The 25,745-nt window shown below is 40.4% G+C and overlaps 1 protein-coding gene across 2 annotated transcripts in view; it reads right to left on the reverse strand.

Annotated features, from left to right (window-relative positions):
• Cpped1 (calcineurin like phosphoesterase domain containing 1) overlaps positions 1 to 9,081 on the reverse strand; it is a 136,216-nt gene extending 127,135 nt beyond the window's left edge. The window contains exon 1 of one of the 2 annotated variants that reach the window (XM_003478168.5): positions 8,884 to 9,081. In XM_003478168.5, the coding sequence (XP_003478216.2) occupies positions 8,884 to 8,953 (70 nt within the window). In that variant the 5' untranslated portion in view covers positions 8,954 to 9,081. Of the gene's footprint in view, positions 1 to 8,519; positions 8,726 to 8,883 lie in introns of those variants that run through there. The other variant, XM_063226564.1, reaches the window with a different exon arrangement.
• Between the last annotated feature and the right edge of the window lie 16,664 nt (positions 9,082 to 25,745).

The following is a 25,745-nucleotide window of genomic DNA, read 5'->3' on the forward strand; positions in this document are numbered from 1 at the left end:
CCCCAACTCGGTGCAATATCTCGGCTCTCATGCAGAGCTCCAGGTCCACACAGGTTCAGCTTTAATGCTGTGCCCTAATCTGCACGCCCCGCAAGCAGTTCCAGCACCCTAATCCACGCGTCCTGCAACGAGTGGTTCCTCCATGTGGTGGCTCAGCTCCGCGCAGGTCAGCTATCGGCCGCACCTCTGGGAGCAGCCCCAGCTTCACGCAGCATCCCCAGCTTCACGCAGCATCCCAACTACACCTCCCAGCTCCAGCCCCATGTGCTGCCCACCACTGCTGCTGCTGCCATGGCCACTGCAGCCTTGTGCGCATTTCCAGGGGCAGTCCCAGCCCGCCCCACAAGCTACGTTCTGACGATCGACCTGCCTTCACTCTACATGCACCGCCCCCATGCTGGATGTGCTCTGCATGCACACCAGACCAGTCCCCGCCCCCAAGCTCAAGTGCAGCTCTGTCGGCAGGCGCAACAGATAACTCATTATATTGCTGATATGATGCTGTTCGTGTTTTCAGATATAAAGTTCAGATTGTTTCTGCTGCCTTTTATTGTGTTCCAGCCATGACAGATGTTTTCTTTTAGATCCAGATATACACTTAGAGATATACAATCTAGATGTTTAACAACTTAAATTAAAAAAATAATTATACATTCCTTTTGCTGGGGACCACTAGCTCTTTTCCAGGACAAGGGTTGTATGATACATACAAAACAACAAAACCAACACTGCGGCAGAAGCCAAACTTAAGCCTTTTCCAGCTATCTGCCTGCCCTGGCTCAGCCCTCCACCGAGCCATAATTAACTATATTCAACCGATATTAAATAACACTGTAACTGATTTCTCTCCTAAATAAAACAGTAAAAATTAAACAGGCCATCCTCTAAAATTCAGATGCAGATGGCATTAGACATTTTAATAACATAAAGAGATACTCATATATATGACATAAATAACATATCAGTTCCTAAAGTTCTCAGGACCTTGTCCTCCTTTATGAGAAGTCATTACTAAAGTTATAAATACCCTGTTGATTATATTTGACTACTACATACTTACTTGATTCTACAGATACCTTCTACTGTAGTCCAAATCCCAAACAAAAAGGCAAAACTTGACCTTCAAACCTCATAGAGACCTTAATATGGCTTTTCATGTTTTCAACAACAGAGATAACAATAACACTTGTGACACTTGGAGTTCGGAGACAGGTAAACCGACACAAGGTGGAGCTGCCTGGCCCCCCCCCCCAGACCATGCCTCAAATGTAGCAGAAGACACTGGGCAAGAGAGGGCCCCATCCTGGCGTTTCTTTGGGACCTTACCCCAGGGCTACTGGACTACCCTAGCCACCAGAGAGTGGGTAAGCCATCCTAACTTCCAGCCCTCACAGGAAATGCCAACACTACCAGATTCATTGCCAACAGATCTGCTTAAACTTGCTGCCAAAGACTGACCGGGGCTCAGGGCCAACAACAGCCCACTTTGTGGGTGTCTGTCTCAGAGTCCAAGTCCCACTAAAAGCCACAGGTAAGACATTCTCTATACTTGTGGACATAGAGGCCATATGTACAGAGTTCTTCCTGAGTTTTCAGCTGCTATATTAAATCCTCAAACTCTAGGGGGTATTAAAGGTCAACCTATGCCATTTACAAACAGGGCCTATTTTGCGCAGGTCCCAGACTGCTTCTTCCCAGTCCACCCAGTGGTGCCAAATCTTCCCTCCACCACTCACTCTACAGTCCTAAATCTTAAAAATGCTTTTTATTCCCTTGTGTTTATACAGGCTGATCCAGACACTAAGGTCTCAACAGCTTACACCTGTTATTGCTAGTAAACCTCTCCTCAATGATATTAGACCACCCCTTCCTTTCTTATTCACCAATAAATCATTCCAAGAACTACAACCAGGTTACAGCGACCCATAGCTGGTATTCTTGGCAACCTCAACAGTGATCAAAGTTACTAGACTGCCATCATGGTTTCACATCACTTGGCTAAGTGATGCCCTTCCAGCCTTAGATCTAACCATCCTGTTGCCTACTCATCTCTGCCTTACGAAGGCCCCAAAGCCACAACTCTCAGGCTGTCATGTTTTTGTTATCGACTTTGGTTCCTAATTTCTTACGTTCTATTAATGATCATTTTTACAGCAGGACTCTTAACAGTCTTTCCTAAAGACTCCCACATCATGCGTAAGACCATCTTCATAATGTTCTATGTGACAACTGTCTTAGCTCTTTCTACCATCAGCTGTTTGGTTAAACGTGATATCCCTGAAAGCCTAGGCCCTTACCTTCCCTATACTGGTACAGCCACTGCCTTCCCTGCTCCCCCTATTTTTTCCAGTTCAGCTCCTGGACCAGAGACAAGTTTTACCCACTTACTCTCTTAACTTTTACCCTTTCAGATGGGGGAGTAATCACCTCTCATAACTTCATTCCTCCTACCCTCACACTTATTTTTCAGAATTCTGCCTTACTGTGGAAATGTTTCTACCTCAACATGGTCCTGATATAATGACATATCTAAATCAAAAGCACCTTTCCTTCCACCTGGGTCCTTAAATATGACAGTGCCATGTCTCCTCATAACATCTTGTCTCTTTGTTTTTCCAGTCTAACATACGTGCATTAACCAGTGAAGTTGTCCTGGCTAAAACACCTGGCACCAGCTATTACCTGGGCATCAACCACTACTACCTGGGCATCAACCGTCATTCCATCGACTCCCCTAGACCCCAGTACAGTGCCCCCAGCCAGCAGGAAGCAATAAAGAGAGAAATCTTCACCCCTTTTCATAATAATAATCATAAGACGGGATATGAAAGAGTTTTGACCCAGACAGGACACTGTAGCCGGTAAAGCCTTAGGCGGAACCAAGGAGCTCCATCTCCCCCACCCCTAGAAATTTACTTATGGCACCAAACAAAGACTAATGGGCTACCTGTGCATCCCTAATGCCCCCTTAGGTTCCACCCCAAACCTAGGCTACTTATATGCCTCCACTCCACCTGTTCGATGGAAAGATCACCAACCCGGGGGGAGGGGGGGATGCCGCGCCTCAGGGGATCAGGGTGTCTCTCCCTGCATTCTCAAAATAAAGGTCATTTATATTTCATACTTCTTATCTTTTCAGCCACCGCTGGTCCCCCACAGTTCTATCACCTACTACCCCTTCACCTTGCCCCAGATGACAGACATAGAGCTAAAGGATTTACCTAGACTTTGGTTTTATTCCTCCTTTTCATGTCTCCATTCCTCCATTTTGGATTGGAGATGTGAACTCTGTACTGTTGTATTTTGGTAGTATATAACTATTTATTTATTTACTCATTTATTAGCTCATAGTCAAGAGTTTAGTTTAAGTCTCAAAGACTTTGGACACAGATTTTCAAGAAATGTTAAAACTGTTCAGACTGATAATTCTTGGAGACAACTAAATGCACCTTGCATAATGGGATAGACTTTGGGTACCACAGGCAGAATGTTAGGGTTTAGATTTAAACTGTCTCCCAAAACTCATGTAGTAAAGACTTGGTTGCCAGCTAATAGACTTTGGGGAAGTGACTGGATCTTGAGGGTTCCAGTTTCATCAAGTGGATTGATCCAATGATGAGGTCACAATCTCATGGCATTTCTGGAAGGTGATGGAAAGGGGAGGTTGGCCCAATTGAAGGGTGTGGATCACGGGCTACGAGTGTACTTGGTCTTATTGCTTTCTCTGAGGCTTCCTTTTTCTCTGCTTCCTGGATATCATGGAGATAAATAGCTTCTGCCAAGAAGTTTCTGCTTTGACAGAGGCCTAAAAGTAATGTAGCTAGCCAACTATGGACTGAAGTCTCTAAAAGACATGCCAAAATAATCTTCCCTCCTATAAACTGTTTATCTCCAGTATTTTATCACAGTAATGAAAAGCTGATTACCCCACACACACACATTAATGTACATTGGTCACTCTACCTCTTAACTGAGGAAGTGATAAATAACCAACATTCCTATTTAGTCAAGGAGATTATTAAAGGATATTTCCTTGACCAATTAAATTTAGTAGAGTTATTTAAACAAAATAAAAAAATAATTTGCGAGCGGGCAGCTCCCAAGACCAGTTCTGAAACTCCAACTAACAATAGACCAAAAAATTCATAAAAAAAAAAAAAAAGTGAGGTACAGAATACAATTTATGTCTATAGCTTAGTCAGTCAGTCAATTGATCACCATTAAATAGGAAACTGTTTACACTCAGTTTATTGGCTGCAGGGACTCTTACAATCAACTTTGTTACAGGTAGTGAGTTAGAAATTTTATAGGCAGTCAGACAGGGCTAGGTCCTTGGATGGAGCCAGTGCAGAAGACCAGATACCTTGCAACCTTGGAGGAGACAGACATCTCTGCTACAGGCCAGATCTCAAGACAAAAACAAAACAAATGCAACCACACCCTAAGTATAAACATCAGGGAATGATTTTCTAAATAGGTGGGGATCACCTTGAGGAATCCAGGAGTCACCATCCCAACTCCCAACAGAAGAGTCACTGCTCTTTAAGAAAACAACTTGCTAGGTGACTCACTTCCCCATTTGTCTTAGATTTGGTCAATTTTACCTGAATAATTAATCTTCCTGGTTGACCATAGTTCTGTCCCACCTCATGCCAGTCTGCCTTGGAAGTTACCATGTTTTCCCTATCTTGGATCTACCTCACCTCGTGGTTTTGTTCTATAAAAGTCCCTAGAAAAGGTAGTCTTTGGTAACCCACTTGGGACCCCTTCTGTCTCTTTCCCAGACAGCTTTCTTTCTCTCAATATATATATTCTGCTTTTAACTTCCATTGTTCCTGAAGTTTATTCAATTTTAGAGAACACAAACTTGTACTGGCCATCTAGTAGGCTGGGAGTTTCATTTCTCTGTATCACTGCAACTAAAGTCTGTCTGCTGTACCCAGCATAGGTGTCCATTGCAAATTCATGACCACCTACAAACTTTATTTAACAAAATCCTCTTTGAGTTAGAGATGATTAATAAGGCTTAAATTTAAGGCACAAATGAAGATTCAATTCATTGTCCTGTTGTAACTGTTTAAGCCACAATGTTTTCTATCATGTTTGACTAGATAATATTTATAGATTTAGTTTCTGTAAAAAGAAAAAAAGTTCTAAGGTAAAGTTTGCAAGAGATGGGGCAAGTTATAGCTTATTGAGAATCTATTCTTTCAACATGAGAGTTTCCAAAGGAAAGCACAAAATACTCAGAATTAGCAAATGAAATTGGCTAGTCTGAATCACATGCAGGGGTTGAAAATGTCCAGAAAAATAATCACTTTAAGAAAAATCATCCAAGAGTTGTTCACAGAAAAGAAAAATATTGCAACAGTAAAATGAATTGGAAAAACAGATTCAAAACCTACAAACAAATATATTTTTAAAACATTTTTTATCTTTTACATTTCTCTTTCAGCATTTGTTTAGAACAGATGTGATAAACCTCTCAAAAAATATTTACTTGCTAGGAGAAAGTAGTCCCAATTAGGATACATGTCAAGGAAATGTAATTATCAATCTGCCTAATTAAAACAAGTATCTTAACATGCCTTAGCAATGCGAGCTCAGGTGAGATGTGTACAGTGTATATTTTACAAACATCTATTGGCAGAGCCTAGCAAATTCTGTTAAGACAGATCAAGAGACTGACACTGAGCCTCACATGATGTCACACTACTGGAAGCTAATGGAATATTGTCACTTGGGTGAATGGCCACTGGGGAAAAAAGGTCTTAAGAGTTCAGTACTCCTTCATTCAGTGGACAGGCTGCACTTGAGAAACAAAGTGGCTAATTCTGGAGGTTGTTTTTGACAGTGTAGATCAGGGTCAGTAGAGCTGTGATTTCAGGACAATTGCTTGAGTCAACTGATCTTCTTTGACAGGCAGCATGAATTTTGGTGAGAAATAGGGCAAAACTAATTCCTTTACTTTCCCTTCGAAGTCTGCCTAGGGGCAACTTACTAGCTTGAGCTTCCCACAGAGCCTAGACTGGCCTTACACACCTCTAAGGAACACCTGCCACAGTCACCAGTTGAGCACTCACCTAGACTTCTGTGACCCATGATCCTGGGTTCCATCCTAAGTCTTCCTGCTCAGCTTTGGTGCCAAACCTGGTCCCTGGTTTTATCTTTCAGAATTTCAGGCTATTTCTACTCTGAGCCCTTCACTGTGTGCCTGTTGCCCCTGAACACTGACATACTAAGGCCACAGGGTCCATTATGCCTTTAGTAATTTCTTTGACTCCTAAAGCAATGCCACCTACTCCCCTCTCTGTGAGGGCATCCATAGCTAGATCCCTAGTTGTATGCCACTTCCCATGAGTTGCATCAGAATTCCTGATGGCACTTCAAACACATCCCATTAAATGTGACCCTGTTCTGAACTCCCTGACCTGTTAGCAGCCAGGAGAACCAATGCCAAACCGTCCCACTGCATCGGTCCTCAGTTCCCATCAGTTACCAAAAACTATTTTCTTGAGCTACAACTCTATGCATAGATTTTGAGCCCCTGAGGCCTTGTAACTTGCCATACCCCATACCATATTCCTTTCTCCACAAGATACTAGTGAGTGCAATATGAACACAGTATTTTTCCAAATGAAAAGAGACACAACAAAGTAAGCAAAAACTCTCTTGCACTACTGGTAGAGTGTAAATGGTATATCACTTTGGAGGTCAATTGGACAATTATCTAGTAAAGCTGGGGATGATTATACCCTACAACTTAGAACTCTGCTTCTGGGTATATGCCCTAGAGAAATTCTCCAATGTGTCCACAGAAAGATTGTACAACAGTATTCCTAACAGCACTGTTAACAAGAGTGAAAAGAAAAAACAAAGAAAGAAAAGGTTAAAAAAATAAAACAAGAGTGAAAAACAACTAAATGGGCACTATATCAGTCAGGAGCCAAGTAGGAAATGGCTTACATTTTCAGATTAAAATAGAGTTTATTTAAGAGAGCTATATGGGATAGACTGTGGGGTAACCACAAGGAACAGTTTTTTGGCATCCCAAAGACAGAGAAGCAGAGCTGCTGTCACATACTGCACAGAGGAGAAAGAGAGAGAGAGAGAGAGAGAGAGAGAGAGAGAGAGAGAGAGAATGGTTATCCAAATTTAAAAACAAAATCTGAGGGACAAAACACTGTCTTGAGAGAAGCTGCACCTTTCCAGTGAGAGGAGAAATACAGCCAGCTCAAAGCAAACCTCAGAGAGTAAAGTGTGACAATACATAGGATTTTGCTTTGTTCTCTTATTGATCTCCAGTCAGGCCTTCCCACTGGCTGAACAGAAGGGGAAACTGGAGAGCATCGAGTCCACTGAGATAGCCCATAGAGGTCAACCTCCTTGGAACACCATAGGAAAGGGAGAGAGATTTAGAAAAGCACATTTGAAGATACTTAGCCTATCCATCAACAGAATGTACAACATAACGTATGTCTACAGCCATATCACCCTGAATGCGCCCGATCTCATCTGATCTCGGAAGCTAAGTAGGGCTGGGCCTGGTTAGTACTTGGATGGGAGAACGCACAACGTATGTATTTATAGGGTGCAATACTGCCCAGCAGGAAAATGAAATGAAACTACTTATATTACTACAGATAAATCTCAAAAACATCATGTTAAATTAAAAAGTCAAGTTGCAGTAATACACATAGAACATGGCAAGATAGTATTTGCCACAGATTTCTGGCCACCCACACTATTCCAGAACCTTGCCACTCTCCCTCGAAGAGTTGCAAAGGATAAAAAGAGTAAAAGTCTAGCAGAGACTTACAGGAGAAACATACTTCAAATTCGGTAGCCAGGCAAAGATTCCCTGCAAAAATGAATGAATTTCAAAATGCAGTGTGAATGTCAAAGAACTGGGCTCACCAGACCTACCAATAGCTGCGGGAGCAAAGAGCAGGTACCAAGACTGACGAAAAAAGGCTTGTCTCTTTTAAGCATACAAGAAAACTAGTGAGACAGGTGAACAGGACAAGGTTTGAGTGGCAAGCATGAGCTTGGGGGGATAAGCAAAATCAAGTCTTGGGGAGACTTGCCTGAATTGGTAACTTCTGGGAAGGAATTTGATTCCAGGCAGAAAACAGAAAGAAAATTCAAGAGGTGGGGATTGGGTGGGGGTAGAGCACGTTCTGTCCCGACTTACAACTCCAGGACTAATACTCTTCTCATTTAATACTCAGGACACGTGCCACATTGGATTGCAGAAATACTGCCAATCTGCTAACGTTCTCATTCATCCTAGAAGGCAGGTACTATCAAACTCATTTTTACAGCGTGGTAGATGATTATCTAAACCCAACGTCCAAGCACTTAACTCGACCAAGCACTTGACAATTCTAGAATGCTTTCCCTTATTTGATGGCCACTGTTAATGTTTCAGTGAATCACTCATTTTACAGTAAATAACTAACTGTGCCGTATAAAATGCATTCTGGTGAAAGTACCGACTAACAGTAACAGTTTCTAACCTGCACCCAACGCTCATCCAATGCCACTCATAACCTCGCTATGATTCTCGTTCTACAGCTGAGGAAACTGAGGCACACTGCCAAGGCAGGGCTTGGGACCCAGCTTCAGAGGTACAGAGCTCTGCTCCGGTGCTTTCCTCTGTCTTTCCTTCTTTCAGAGAAGTCAGGTCTAATCAATGCAGACCTGAACGCGCGTTCTCCGCTGAGCGCAGCCAGCCCAGCTTCTATTGCGGTCCCCAGTCGCGCGCGGGTGCAGCCCGCGAAGGGGTCCGGCTGTAGACGCACGCACCGGGACCGCAGGTTCCCCTTACAGAACGTTCCGCAACTCCAGCATTTTTTTCCGCCAGCGGCAGACCAGCAGTACCTGCGACAAACGCGTCCAGGGTCCTGTCCCGGGCTCTGTGGAAAACATTCCCCACCTTCACAGCTGACATAGCGAGTTTCTAGGAGAACACTTCGTGCGAGCACACACAGGGCGACTTCACACCGCCTACGAGCCCTTTTCTGCCCGTTGGTGCCCTCTGCTCGGGGCGGGACGACAAGGGTGGGGCGGGGCTCGGCCGCTCAGGGTTCCACTAGTGCTGTCTGGGCGAGACCAAGGCGCCAGCGGCCCCTCTGGAATCGACCCAGGGGCCTGGCAAATCCCAGGTGTCGGAGGCCACGTGGACACTGGCTACCCGTGGACTCAGGCTTTGGGGCTAGGCTTTCCTTCGAAGATAGGGTTTCCAGATTTAACCAGTGAAAGTACAGCACCCCAAGTTAACCTGGCATCACAGATTTTTAAAAAAGTTACTGTTAAGTATATCCCATGCAATATTGGGGAGATATTTATACTTATTTTCACTGTTTTATCTGAAACTCCAGTTGAAATGGGTGTCCCGATCTTTGTCTGGCTAATAGGATTCATTTCTTTTCTCCAACCTGTCTTCCAAGTCCACCACAGTGATCTATGACACTTCATTTTAAGTGTCTGGAGTTTCCCCGTCACTGTCAGACATTCTATTATAGATAAAAGTGCACTGGTTGGAGGTCAGCCCTCAGGATAGAGAAATGTCTACACCCATATACTTCCCCTAGGAGGGACAGCAGTGACTGATATTCTGAAATACATCAATCACCTTGGAGGTGGAGGACCAAATCCTCCTTAACCCACCCCTTCCTGGAATGCCCTTGTTCAACTCCACCTGCATTTGCTACCTGACTTGCGTTCCTGTTTGATCTCCACTTAATATATATATATTACCTAAGTAAGTATAATTTTGTACAACCTTACACCCATCTCACCTCATGGTTTTACTCTATAAAACTCCGTTGAGAAACTGAAAAGTGGGTTCCCTATGGCCACCTACTCAAGACCTGTTCCCATCCCTTTTAGACAGATGCTTTCTTTCTGTCAATAAATACTACCTAGTCATAACTTCCGTTGTTCATTCTTCAATTTTAGAGAACATGAACTTTCTATCAGACACCTAACAAGTCGGGAGTTATAATTCCCTTACATTATTTGGGTTATTTGGAGATTCTATATCATCCCTATGTCATATGCCCTATATCAATTCTATTTCTGTTTTGTCATGCTATACAGCAAGCCTTTGAAAAGCACCCTGTATGCAGCTCACTTAATTGATACAAGATTTCTCGGACTTGATGCTGTCTTTGGCCATATTTGTCAAATATGGAAACTGAGGCTTTAGACAGGCATCTGAAAAAGCAGTAAAACTACAAACAAACTAAACTGAGATCTATCCAGCCCAGAAACCATTGCACTGAATTACAAGTCAGTGTTCATCAAAATTGTGAAAAATTTAAATTCCAGAGTGGACCCATTGAATTCAGATCTCTAAGAAAAGGGTCTGTGTTTAGCAAGCATCCTAGGGGAGTTCTTATTATCTGCCAAGTTTGGGAAATTCTCTTCTCAGCTAGTCACCTACATCTAAAGTATTGTTTGGGTGGCTGACACAACCAGGATGAACTAGAGATGAGCATGAATCACACTAGTTAACAACACAAATGTGAATGGGCTCTGGTCAGACTGCTGTAGTTTATCCTTATCCTACCACTTAATAGCTGTATAATCTTGAAAATGATATTCTGTGTACCTCAGTTTCCCTGCCCATCAAATGAGAACAATGGTAGTATCTAGAGTTGATGAAAGACTTAGATGAGTTGATGACAAATAGTAATTTACTCAATGAACATTAGCCATTATTATTAATCATATATGTCCCTGTTCGTCACATAGGGCCTTTTTTGGAGGAAGATTTACAAAAATGTGCAATGTGGAAATGAATGACTGACTGAGAATCCAAAGTCCAAATAGTGAGCAAAAATACTTGTGTGACCCAGCCCCTACCTACCTCTCACCCCACTTACTGCAGTCACAATGACCTCTCAACTCATTAAACAATTCATTAAATCTAGTAGCTTCTTTGTATAAGCAGTTTCTTTTGCTAACAGTGCATCTGTCCCTGTCAAGCTAATGCCCTCCAAATACCAAGGTTCTCCCTTCAAGACACTTTCATGGAGAAGCTTTACCCTACACACTTGTACAATGTCTCCCAATCTGAAGCAAATCTCTCTCATTCTTTATTATTGTTCTCTGATTATATTTTGTACTGTACTTTGTACAGTTGCAAGTTCATTACACTTTGTATAGCTCATAATTATATGTTGACAGGTAGAATTATTTTGTTTAATGTTGTCATTCCCAACATAACTGTTAGGTCTGTGGGGCAGTTACCTTGACTGTCTTGCTCACTGAGCAGGATGCTGGAGGCACAGACATTCAGATGACTTTCATATGAATAAATAAGTAGATTACAATATCTTGGGAAAAGCCCTTATTTTGAGCCTGGGCAGCAGTTGGGCATAGCTCTGTTGACAGAACTCCTCTGTAGTTTTGGATGCTGGTGAGAGCTGTGTTAAATCTGGTCACCTCTGAACACCAACAAACTGCCTCACACCTGCCTCATCCTACCCTCATCACGATACAAGGCTGTGTTCCACTGTGCTCTGATAATGATCCTTCTGGTCCTACAATCTTCGTCTCCCTGGTGGTTTGGAGGAAACTCACAGGTAGGTAGTATTAAGAAGCTCTTCCTGGGCATCCTAGAGATATTTGTTTAGTGCATTTCCTTGTTGTGCCACCTTGTGAAAGTTACATAATCTCTCTGAACTTCAGCTTCCTCCTGAAGTGATCATAGCACCAACCTCACACTGTTCTCCTGCGGATTAAATAAAGCACTAGACAATGTTTCTGGGACATTTTATATTAAAATTTTATATTAAATTTTTGTCCTAGTTAATATCATTAGAAATGTTGTTGTTAGAATATTCTTTAATTTGTAATTTTTCTAGTCAAAATTCTCCTTTTTCAAGATTATATTATGTATATAATATATATTTATATTACTTAAGGTTGATTTCATCACAGATAATAAAAATACAAGTTCAAATTGGCTTAATCATAAAAAGGAATCCATTGTCATATATAAATTAAAACCCTACATTTCAGGAGTAGTTTAATCCAGCTGTCCCTATGATCTGATAAGAATCCAAAATCTCCCTATTTATCCTCTCTGAATTTTCTTTTGGCTTCTTCACTCTCCACAGAGAGGACTCCTTCCTGTCACTTGGAAACTCCCATTCATAGGAGCAGAATGACTGTAGCAGTTCCAGATGCATCCTTGTGAGACACCACTGAGGGTTAGAGGGAGAGAGACACGGTTTTTTTCTTTTTCCCAGAAGCCCCCAGGAAACCACTTTTGCATTACAGAAATGCTAGTTTAGATACGTAGTCCTCTCTGAAACCAAGGTGAGAGGGGAAAATGGCATATTTAGATTGGCACAAGCCATAAGGGCTGCCTGTGGAGCAGGGCCTCTGATTTTATCTAAGCCATGAGCTGAGAAAAATGGAGTGTAGTTTTTTTTCTTTTTTTGAGACAGGGTCTCGCTATGCAGTTCAGGCTGGCCTTGAGCTCACTTTGTAGCCAAGGCTGGTCTTGAACTCGCAACAGTCCTCCTGCCTCAACCTCCGGAGTGCTGGGATTACAGGCTTGAGCCACCACGCCCGGCTCTGGAGTGTAGTTCTTTTAAAATGAGATCTAAAAAGGAGCCAGTAGGTAGCCTAGATCCTACCCTTTGCCAGCATGAGCTTGGGCTGAGATATCAGCTGTTAGTGCTGTGTCCCTTCAGACATGTTTAAAAACTGCCCCTTTCCTCCTGCCCTAACCACATCAGAGCTGACTGCGAATGTGCTGGTATTTAGAGACCCCAGCATATTATTAAGAACATCAGTTGCTGTCCTGGGCTGTCTGTGGAGTCACACTGCACAAAGCAGGGAGAACAATTTGTCACAACATTCTAAGGCCCTGGGCGGCTGAGCCTTTATCGTGTCTCCATCTACTTTTTATAGATTTTGTGCCTCCTGTTTGCATTCAGGCCATGAGTGATGTTCCTCACTCTTTCTGGCTTCTGCCTCCAGCAGAACCTTATCCTCTGCCTCCTCTTGTTTTCTATCTGCTCAGATTTGTGATGCCAGATAACAGAGGTCATTAGAACTCTGAGCCAGGTGGGCTTACAGATTTGAGTCAGTAGTCTCAGCACAGGAGCCTGAAGATACATTTAGGGAAAAGTGCTTTGTTTTAATTGGCATAATCATTCCTGGTTAGGCTTTGAGATACTAATTTTATATATTAACTTGTCTGGGCCACAGTTTGGTCTTACACATATGGTCTAACACTTTTTCTTTTTTTCTTTCTTTTCTTTTGTTTATTTAGTTATCTTTTCTGTGGCTCTGTTGTTTATTTAGTTATCTTTTCTGTGGCTCTGCGAACGTTTCTCTGAGGATGTTTTTGGAATGAGATTTGTATTTACATTTGGATGTTGAATCAAGCAAATTATCTTCCATAACAACATGAGTGAGCCTGGTCCAATCAGGTATTGAACAAAAGCCTCACCACATGAGGGCTTTTTCAGAGGTGTCTGGATCTAGAATGTGTGATGCTAGAGTTGATTCATGACGCAATGCTAGGATCAAGGGCACTAGCGTTTCAGTGCTACCTGCTCTGAGTAGCCTGGGTAAGATAGGGCTGTGGTCATCCCTTGTTACTTTTGCTACCTTCTTTGTACCATGAATTGTTCCTCCTCTGTGATGCCTGTCTGCTGTGCCACTCTGCCTTGGAGCTAGCTGATTATGGACTGAAACCCTATTAAATGTGAGGTAACACATATTCTTCTTTAACTGTGGGTATTAGATATTTTGTCTCAGCAGTAAGAAAAGTACCTAAGATACCCCCAGAAGAGGGAATTCAGCCAGTAGATGGGCTTTGAACTTGAAGTGGAGCATGTACTTTTTGCTGTCAGTCCTATCAGTCCACCTTACAGATTTTGAACTTGCCAGCCTCCATAATCACGTGAGGCAATATTTCAAAATAAACCTCCTATAGACACATTCACATCCTATTGGTTCTGTTTCTCAAAAGAGCCCCGAGTAATTCAGATTGTTAGAGGCCTTTCTTTGAAAGTGTGGAGCGCCACAATTGGGTACATATTTCACATTGGTGTTAGTATTCCAGAACAAAGGATAACAACCTGATGCAGCACAGTTAAGATACATGGAAACTCGAAGCACAGTGTACCTACTAAGTGCTGTGGGCATCAGATGCATTGCATCTTTACTTATTTGTGACCCGCATCTGTGCACGTGCGACTTGGGAATGGATGGGGTGGGATGAGTGCAGGAATAAATGGAAGCTTGTGAGATGCCTGGGGATATAAATTTTATGTATTTGGTTTGTGTTTTTTAACTGCAAATTAAATAAATTGGTTTTTAGACCAGGTCAAAATGCCATGTGTACTCTGAAAGCAATAACAGCAAAGAGTGCCTTAAAAATTTACCAATTCAGTTGATACTATCATAAGCTTGTTTATGAACAGGACAGTCAGGATTCTCTTTCTTTCCAATCTGTTAGAGAAATTTCTGAAATGTTCCAAGCTAGACCATATGCTCCAACAGAAAAGTGAATTCACATTCTTAAGACCTTTTAGTTATTTCTATACTCCTCTTAAATGAGTTGTACAGCTTATACATTTTGTTTTTATTATCAGAAATAAAGCTTTTATATATGTTATCATATATAACTACTCTTTATAATTCCTGCCAAGGCATTCCATGCATATTCTCTCATTTTATACCTCAAACAAAATGACATTTCACCTCATTTTAAAGATGAGATCCTATAGTCTCAGGGAGGTGCCGTAATTTGCTTGAATTCATCTCAGCATTTACAAAAATGGCTAATTTTCCTTTCTCTATCCACTTTCTGTCTCTGATAGTCACTTTCTATGCCTTTGGCAATCTTTAGACCTAGGTCAATTCTCTTTGCATTTGTCTTTAAGAGTTTCTTGAGAATCGACTTCAAAAACTTGTGCCCTCTGGACATCAGTGTTCAAGAAACAATGGGAAGTTGACTTAGAAGCCAAGTTGGTGAGTCATGTGATCTAAATTTAAGGACAGATCATATGACTCACCGCTTATGCCACTTAGTAGCACTATGACCTCATGAAAGTTGCTTACCCTTGCTGAATTTCATTGTCTTCACCTGTAATGGGTGTGTGTCATGTTTAACTACAGACCTATTGGCAGGATTTAGTGACACAGAATTTTAAAAGTGCATACCATAAAACATAATAATTGCTCAATAAATGACTTGTTGCTATTATGATTGTTATTTCAGGAACACTACTGACAACTTTCCAGTGGGAAAGAACACTCTTAACTCCTTGAGCGCAGAGGCAGGCAGGGTTTTCTGATAGACAGGAGGTGAAACAGGAGTAGTTCCATAACCACCCCTAATGAAGTCACATATGAGTGGAGTCCTTTTTTGTACCTGGTTTATTAGACCCACCTGTATAATCCAGTAGCCCCTGGTCACATGTGCCTCCTGAAATTAACCAAAAGTTAAAAAATTAAAATGTTTCTTGGTAACATTAGGCACATTTCAAGGGCTCAGTTACATGTGCATGCAACCCAAGTTTGGAAAGAAAATACAGAATACCAGTTAAACTCAACTTTTAGGTTAAGTACTGTATATTCTAACATATTTATACTTTAAAAAGTAATGCATTATTTATTCAAAATTCAATTTAACTGGGAATCTGTATTTTATGTGACAATATTTAGCTAGTGGTTAGCATCTTAGAAATGTAGATGTGGCACATTTCCTGTCCAATAGCCTATTGTACAATATGGATTGAGAACATCACAGTCAACTTGTGGTCAATGAGCCTTATCTTTGACTTCTGTTCACCTGTCCAAACACACATTGTCATCATACAGAACAGAAACAGTCAAAAATATCCATAACTATCCTAGTCAAGTTCTTGGCCTTTGAAGCAGAGAATACTAATTATTTCAATTCTTTTCTATCTAGCAACCTAAATTTAACATATCTGGTCTTTTGCTCAACCATCAATTTTCTTTTCTACCTCACCTACCTTGCTTTAACAACATCTTATAAATTAGCTTATAGATGATTTTAGGGAATATTACATTCCAATCTCCATTTGCTTCATCTGAGTAGTGACCCCATCCTGCAACACTGAAGTATTTTTATCACAATTCTATATTGTGGTTGTAGAAATGCTTTCCCTGCTTTTCCCGATACAAATAAGGGAAGATGTTTTTCTCCTTAGAGCTCTGGTCTTCTCAATTCAGTTGTACACACTGAGTGAAATTTAAGCTCTTTGTAGCAATATACGCTCTCCATGTCTTATCTATCTGTTGGAATAGACCAAGCATCCAAACAGGATCTAACACATACAAAGCCCTTCATCAATACCTGAAGAATTGAGTTTGCTTTTCAATTAAACTAGTGTTGAGAGTCCCGAAGGCAGATTTCAAATGCCATTTCGTTTCTCTTTGTGCCTTGGGATTGGATCAGTTTCCGATAAATAACAATGTAATTTCACATACTTCAAATCTTGCATCTTTTTTTGTCCTTTATTTTGTTATGTATCCATGTCAAGTAACTGCAGTGGATACCTGGCTCTCTCTGGATGACATCTCTGCCATTGGAAACTCAGGACAAATGAAAGTAGTTTTGTTGGCAAGCATTGTTTGTACATTTGGTCTTTCCTCTGCTTTCATTTTATTTTTCTGTCATCTCCTTGCTGTGCAGAAGGAGAATGATTGAAAGCAAGCCCTGTGTTTGCTAGCATGGTTTCTCACAAGGGGGAGCAACTATGTAAAAATCTGAATCTGACAAATCTTATGGTTTTTCTCTTCCCAAAGCACTTGCCTGTTTTTTTGTTTTTTTTTTTTTAAATTGAGCTAGTGCTCTGGAGAAATAGAGAATCCTGGTTCACTTCAATAGTATGATTCCAGATTGTCTTTCTTGAGACTCAGACTACAAACACTCTCAATTAGTGGTTCTCGTTGTGCCTATGGAATGAGGCAGAGATGTTTTGAAGCATATCCATCCGCAGGCTTTAACTCTAAAGTTTCTAAGACTTCAGTGAGACCTCAGCATTGATCTTTAAAATCTCACAGGTGGCCTCTGGGTTGCAGAACTACTTGCCTACATGAAGCCCATTACCTGATTCCCATGAAAAGCAAGTCGACATCCCAGCCTACTGCTGTGGGTGTGCAAAGAAAAGGAAAGGAATCTCTGCTGAATCACTTGCACTGGAATGTGTATCCTATAACACTGGGTCCCACTGAACATTCACTACAGTCTTCAAGACTGCACTGGATTGAAAAATGTGCTCTTCAAATTTGTGTCCACTTAAAATCTGACATGAATGTGACCTTATTTGGAAATACAACCTTTGCAGACAAAGTTAATATGAAGTCATACTGGACTAGGGTGTGTCCTAAAGTCAATGACTGGTGTTCTTTTATAGAGAGGACTCAGACATACATAGAAGACCATGTGAAGACGGACACAAAGATTGGAGTAATGCATCTGCAAGCCAAAGAATGCCTGAAAACCCCACATTCTAGGAAGAGATAAAAAAGGATCTTTCCCTGGAGTCTTCACAGAAAGCAAGGTCTCCCCAAAACCTTGATTCCTGACTTCTGACCCCGAGACCTGAGGAATCTATTTTTTCTGTCTTAAGTCACCTAGTTTGTAGTACTTTTTAAAATGATAGCCCTAGGAAACTAAAACAAGGTTATATTATTGTTCAAAAATGAGAAAACTGAAGCATATGAAAGATGCAAAGAAGGTAGATATGAGCCATACCCACCACCTGAATTTATACCAGAGCTTTGCAAAAGCATTGCAAGGAGCCAGACTTTGATAGAAGCGCATTACTTACTACCCATATGATCTTGAATATGTCTCTTAGTCATCTTCAGAATGGAATACTTCATAGGATTTTGGGGAGAAGTCAATGAGAAACTGCAGGAAAACTGCCTTCACTTACTCACGCATGGCCCCCACTCAAGAATGGTGCCTGTTATTACTATTAGAATTCAAAATAGGTGAAACTGGCCTGGAATCCTCTCAAGAAGAGGAGGAATGAGAATGTACTTTTGATTTCCTATTAAAATTTCACCACTTTGTTGGTGCACTTCTATAATCCCAGCACTCGGGAGGCTGAGGCAAGAGGATTGTTGCAAGTTCGAGACCAACCTGGGCTACAAAGTGAGCTGAAGGCCAGCCTGAACTGCATAGAGAGACCCTGGCTCAAAACAAAACAAAACAAAACAAAACAAAACAAAACAAAAAAAAAAACCCATTTTTTTTTTTCCCACCACTTTGTGCGGCTCAGCTGGAAGGGAAGAGGGTGTTGAGTGCCCCCTAGAGGTGAGAATGGGTAACAGGCAATAGTGCATAGGCTGGGGAAGGGAAGGGTAGGTGTCAATTTACAGAGAGAAGACAAACTTGTTCAGTGGGTTCAGTTGGTAGTGAACTTGGAATAAGGCAGAGAAGTTGTGTGAAAAACAGACAGTAGAGCAACTGGACTTGAACTGGTTAGATGTAAGATTTTGGCACTCAGAATAGAAAAAAACAATGAAAGGGACAGATGTCGTGGCAAAGAGGGCCCGTCACCAAAATAAATACAGACACTCCAAAGTGGAATACAGCTTGGGCTTCTAGTGTGAGAAAATGGAAGAAAGAGTGATCCTGCTTTTAGGAATGAGTTAATCAGAGGGCAGAGCTAGTTTGAATTTCAAAAGGAAAACAAAAAAGAGAGAAATTTTTATTCTGGTGCTGAGCAAGCACTCTATCACTGAGCTACACTCCCAGCTCAAGAAAATCAAGTCATTTTTTAAAAAATTAAATTTGAAGGGATCTGTAAGGTCGCCTTAGAATGGAAAATTCTCATCAGCTCTTAGTAGATAATTTGAAAAGCAGACTCAGTGGAAACATTAGGAGTCACATTGATGTGTTGATGGCTGAAAGCTCAGGGCTACAGATCTGATTCTGGGTAAGGGGAGAAATAGCAAGTGTTAGGAAGGTGCCCGAGGCATGGTAGGATGACTGAGACTTCCCCTTTGATGTCATCAGTATGGTTGAAAGGGAATGGGGAAGGGGCACATTCCTTGTGATTTGTTGACAGATTTTGATATTAAGATGTATCCATGTGGTAGACTAAATAATACCCCTTCACACATGTCCATGTCTGAATACCCAAGAACCATGAATGTGTTACTTGTGATAGTGAAAGAAACTGCAGATGTGAGTGAAAGATCCCAAGATAGGGTGATGACTTTAGATGATTGGGATGGGCCCAGTTTACCACAGGATCCTTTAAAGATGGGCGTACAGAAAGAAAAGACACCACAGAGATAGTAGTAGAGACAAAAGATTCAGAGGGAAGAAACAGGAGCATGCAACAAGGATGGCAGGAAGTCCCTCGAACCTGGATTAGGCAAGGAAAAAGACCCTTCCAGAGTCTGAAGAAGAAACCTAGTTCTGCTGACACCTTCGTTTGAGCCCAGAGGATCCTTCTGTGTATTTCTGATCTCCAGAATTACAAGAGAATTGCATTTGCATTTCTAAAGCCAGGAAGTTTTTGGTAATTTGTTATAGCAACCACAAAAGACTTCCTGGAAGTATCACTGCACCAAACTGCCTAATGGAAGGGAAGGGAAGAATCGAAATCTAGTCTTACCTGATCCTAAGCAGAATTCCCTTCCCAGTAATACCTGTCAGTTAGACAATAAAGCTATATAAAACTGAGGCTTATTAAAGACCTTGAATGGGATCTGACCACAAATAGAGTGGACTATAAGTCATTTATTTAAATTGTATTTTTTTTTGACAGAGTCTCACTAAGTAGTTAAGGCTGAATTTGAACTTACTTTGTAGCCTAGGCTAGCCTGGAACTCACAGGGATCCTCCTGCCTCAGCCTCCCAAGAGCTGGGATTACAGGTGTGCACCACCATGCCTGGTTTAGTGTATATTCTTGAGCAGTGCTGCCCCCATGCCCCTGGCTAGGCTGTGACAACTCATTGTCTTGCTAGTCTCTATCAACATATGCAAAACAGCTACAAACATAACACAGCATGACATTTAGCCTTGTATTTCTTCACATGTACTATTAGAAAGAGAAATTTTAAAAATAAGAGAGCAAAGAGATTTGTTTTTCTCTTGTACGCTTTAGTGCTTTACCAGAGGAAAACTGCTCCTTGTAAACAAAATGTCTTGGTTAGCTCAAATATGTGTTTAAAATGATAGGAAGTGGGTTGACGAAGTAGCTCAGTGGTAAAGCACTTACCTAACCTGTTCAAAGCCCTGGGTTCAACCTCCAGCTCCAACAAACCAAACAAAAAAATCCAACAATAACACAAAACCAAAAAAGCCAGGAAGGTAATCATTGCTCAAGACTTTTAGTATTTTAAGAAGTGAAATGGTAGAGCCCCTTTCTTTATAATGGAAAACATACCCCCTACTTTTCAATCACTCCCTGTATAAGGAGATCAGTGCCTTTTATTGCTGATAAAATCAGGCTTGAAGGGAACAGCTGGTGCGGGTTACCGAGCCAGCCTTCTAAGGTTCTCACCTACCCACTCATCCCACAGCCAGGCGACAACAGGCTGCTCCTAAAAAGACAGGCAGACCTGCTCTTCTAAACCTCCCTGGCTTCAGGAAGGGGAATAAGAGCCAGCTATTTCCAGAATCGGGCTCACCCATGCAAGAAAACAGAAGAGGCTGGGCTCAGCATTCCACTTGGCTCTTGCTAAGGGACCAATGGGAGAAACTGCTTCTCCTCTGGGGAGCTGGAAGCGATGCACGGAGTCAAGAAAGGGAAGTTCCTCCAATGGACACCGGACAGGGTAGAATAAGTGCATATAAAATTAAAATCTGTATATTTTCTCAAATACAAACCTTCCCTACTGGCTAGAGCTCCATGAGAGTGCTAAGTGAGCCTAAGGCCAGCCTGAACTGCACAGTGAGACCTTGTCTCAAAAAGACCAAAAAAAAAAAAAAAAAAAAAAACACCAAAAAACCAAGAAGACCTGTATACTAAAAACTAGAAAACATTACAGAGAAATTAAAGATTTCAAGAAACATTTTAAAGTGAAGCACGTGAAGAAAACCATTTTCAAATGGTGTAGTGCACACCTGCAATCTCAGCACTCAGAAAACTCATGTGGGAGAATCGTTGCAAATTAGAGACCAGCCTGGGCTACAAAGTGAGCTCAAGGACAGTCTGAACTGCATAGTGAGACCCCATCTCAAAAAGACAAACAACAACAAAAATTCAAAAAACTCCCCCGAAAAAAATATTCCAAAAACTGATACAATAAAATCTAATTCTAATGAAAAGTTCAGGTTTTTTTAACTAGCAGGCTTTTATAATATTGATATGAAAATCCAAAATACTTGAAATCATTAGAATTTTGAAAAGAAAAACTTTGAATGCTAACATGACAGTTTTTCCAGAATTAATATACATTTATAATACTTATTTACTCTTTCAGCTTCTCATACTAGGGAGACAATACAATGCTTACACATATGAGTCAGATTTATTTCACTTATGAGTACAGATTCAAGTTGCATCCATTTACCTATAAAAGTCTCCAGTTTGTCCTTTTTATGACTGAATAATACTTCACTGTTTAAAAAAGCACATCTTTTTTATCCATTCCTCAGTTGATGGACATTTGAAATGCTTCCAAGATTTTGCCATTACAAATTGTAATGGGATATACATATGTTGTTATGTGTGATGTTTTTAATTCTTTTGGAAGAATACTCAGAAGAGAAATAGCTGGGTCAAATGGGACCTCTAATTCCAGTTTTTTGAGAAATCTGATTCCCACTGTGGTTGCACCAGTCTTCACTCTCACCAAAAGTGGAGAAGGGTTTCTTTTTCCCCACAGCCCCTCCAGCATTTGTTATTGGTTGATTTCTTTATAATAGCCATTCTAGAGTGAGATGGAATCTGTGTTATTTTAGTTTGTGTCTTTCAAATGACCAATGACATTGAACATTTATTCATGTATTTATTTGCTATTTGTATTTCTTTATCTGAGAAGTTTGTATGCACCTCAGATGTACATTTTTGGATTGGATTTCTAAATTTGGGAGGTCTGATTTTTTTTGAGTTCTTTATATGTTCTCAATAGTAGTAATCTTTTGTCTGAGGAATAGCTAGCAAACATTTTTGTTGATGGTTAATCTTGCTGCACTAAAGCTTTTTAATAAAATGAGATCTCAATTGTTGATTCTTTGTGATAGTTCCTGTGTGATCAGGCTTTTATTCATAAAGTCTTTGCTCACATCAGTATCTTCAAGAATTGTACTGATTCTGTCTTCTAACAGATTTAATGCTTCTGTTTTAATATTTATATCTTCAATACATTTTGAATTTAGTTTAGTATATGGTGAAAGATATGGGTTCAATTTTAATCTTTGGCCATGTGCAAAGTCAATTTTTCCAGTACTATTTATTAAAGAGACTCTCTTTCTTCCAGTGAAGATGTTTGGCACCTTTGTCAAAGATTAGGTGGCTGAGGATATCTGGAATTGTTTCTGCACTTCTAATCTGCTCCATTGATCCTTAGGTCTGGATTTTTTGTTTGTTTGTGTTGTTTTGTTTTTGCTAGTACCATGCTGTTTTATCACAGTAGCTTTATAGTATAATTTCAAATTGGGGATTGTGATGCCCCCTGACTTGCCTTTGTTGCCCAAAATAGTCTTTGCCATTCTAAGTCTCTTCTATTTCCAAATGAATTTTAGGATTGTTTTCTTGAATTCTGTGAGACATACTGTTGGAATTTTGATAAGAATTGCATTAAATCTGTATAACAGTTTTAGAAGTATAGTCATTTTCACTATATTGGTTTTTCTTACCTAGGAGCAAGGGATATCTTTCCATTTTCTGATATCCCTTTTAGTCTCCTTTTCTGGAGTAATGTAGTTTTCATGCTTTACATCTTTTGTTGATTGATTCCTAGGTATTTCATTTTTTGGGATGTTATTGGAAATGGTGTTGGTTCCCTAATTTCTCCCTCAGTGGGTGTTTTATTCACGTACAGGAAGGCTATTGATTTTTGAGTGTTGACTTTGTAACCAGCTTCGCTACTGAATTTGCTTATTGAATCTAGCAGTCTTTTAGTGGAGCTTTTGAGGCCCTTTGTGTGGAGTATCATGTCATCCACAAATAACGATAATTTAACTTCTTAACTTTCTTATTCTTACTCCTTTTGTTTCTTTCTCTTGTCTTATTGCTCTGGTTAAGATTTTCAGAGCTATATTGAATGAGAGTGGAGATATACTGTTTATATTATTTATTATTATGTATATTATTAAGAACTAATATTATATAAATGCTATACAAATAGTTGTTATATTGTATGGATTAGAGGATAATGAAAAAAAATTTATATATATTCAGACTAGACAACCCCAAATTCAAGTATTTTCTTTTTAAAAATTTATTATTTTTTTGTCTTTTTAAATTTTTTTATTGTAAAGTGAGTGAAAACAAGCAAAATAAAACAGAATAAAGCTAATCAAAACAAACTAGTGACACAGGACTTCAAAACAATACAAAATCAACAATGATTACTATAATGTCTCTTGTCATCAAAATAGCTGCAAATAACTTTAGACATAGTTAAAATCAAACAAAACAGCAGAATAGAGCTAATAAGAACAAAACAATGAATGCAATAAAGAACTTCAAAACAAGACTAGTAAATCCAAAATGGCTACCATACTATATCTTGTTATCTTTGAATGGCACTGACTCATGGGAAAAGGCTAGGGTCTGGCTGTCTGCTCAGCAGCCCATGCATGGCACTGCTTTGCAGGGAGGGCTTGCTTCTTGGTGACTTCTTGTTCTCTAACCCTGCAGTCTGTGAATGTGCTGACTCATGGGAAAAGGCTGGAGTCTGCCTGTTCCCCTGATGGCCTGCGCATGGCATTCTTTTTTTTGGTCTTTTTGAGACAGGGTTTCACTGTGTAGCTCAGGCTGGCCTCAAACTCAATTTGTAGCCCAGGCTGGCCTCAAATTCACAGCAGTCTTCCTGCTTCAGCGTCCTGAGTGCTGGAATACGTATATATCACCACACCTGGTTCAAGGGCATTTGGCTGAATCTGTAACTGTGGAACCCAGGCACAAGAAAAAAAGACTATATACATATGTATACGTCTATGTGTGTCTATTTATAAGGAATTCCACTATTACACAGTTCCCACTTGCTTCTGAATTTGTCTCAGATGTTGTTCTTTTAGTTAATACTACATAAACTGCTGTGTTCATGGGTCAAAAATGATTAAAAATCTGTTTTATTTGGCTTATAAGAATATACTGTTAATAGGTACAACTGCAACAAAGAACTTAATCCTATTGATGCTCTCATAGATAATGTTTTTAGGATTAGTTCCTAGAAATGAGATCATTGAGCTAAAGAGTAGATGCATGTAAAATGTTGATGAGCTTTGCCAGAGTGCCTTCTCTTCCCACCGATCTATATGAGACTTTCTGTTTTCCCTCACACTTTCTTTTTTAAAATTAATTATTTAATTTATTTATTTATACTGGGAATTGAACTCAGAACCTCACACTTGCCAGGCAGGCACTGTGCCACTGAGCTATATAAACCATGGATAAGCTAGTTTACTTTTATGGAGTATAAAAACACTCCTCTGCGTGTAAAACTCCATTTTTTTTTTTTTTTTTTTGTACCAAAGATCGAACTCATGACCTCATGCTTTCCAGGCAGGCACTTATGCCACTGAGCTAAATCCTTGGCCCTGTGTGAAATTCTTTTGCAGGTTTTTGTTGTTGTTGTTGTTAAATTTTTGCAGAATTTTTTCCAGTTGCCTCCTGTTCAGATCTCCTTTCTTCTGTCATACAGATACACAACTGACTCCCTCAGTCCCACTGCACAAGAATCAAGCGTAGAAAGCTGACCTGTGCTGCTTCTTGTCTATACAACTATAAGATAGGCTTTCTTGATTTCTAAAACAATTGACTTCTATGTTTTAAACTACTGCATATCACATTAATCACCTCCCGGGATTGATACACATTGTGAATACAGATGCTATCAGTAAAATAAAAGTGAATTTTCAAGTATGCTTAACAGGTGCCAGCCACAGGGTTAAAGCATTTAGCTTGTTGAATCCCCAGAGCTACCCTAAGCCATAAATATTGACATTCACATTTTACAGGTAAGGAGCTCAAGTTCAGAGAGATGAATGGCTCCTACAAAATGACATAGCTTTTATATTATCTGTTCCTGCTTAACAAATGTTAGTAGCTTAAAACAATAGGTGTGTATAATTTTACAGTCTCTTTGGGTCAGGAGTCAGGGCACATCTTAGCTCAATATTCTACTCCTGGGCTCTCAAGAGGCTGTTAACAAGGTGTCAGCCAGGTTGGGGTCTCAGTTGAGCATCTAAGCCCACCCACATATTGTCAGAAGCATTTGGTTGCTCAAATATTATTGGTCTAAGGATCTCAGTTCCCGTTGGATGCTGGCTGGAGGCCACCCTAGTACCTTCTCACATGGCTATTTCCCACATGACAGATATGGCTTCATCAAAGCTGAAGAGAGGTAACACTCACTTCCTGGGTAACTTTATGTCACAGAAGAATGTCTTATTACTTTGATCATATCCTTGATTAGATGCAAGTCACTGGGCTAACCTACACTCTGGGGAAAGGACCAATAAAGGTACAAACAACACAAGACAGGAATCACTGGAGGTACATGAAATCTACCTGTCACAGCCATTAATAGCACAACTCAT

Source organism: Cavia porcellus, unplaced genomic scaffold, assembly GCF_034190915.1.
Source record: "Cavia porcellus strain 051 isolate PalLab524CR breed Dunkin Hartley unplaced genomic scaffold, mCavPor4.1 scaffold_16, whole genome shotgun sequence".
Classification (NCBI taxonomy): Eukaryota; Metazoa; Chordata; class Mammalia; order Rodentia; family Caviidae; genus Cavia; species Cavia porcellus.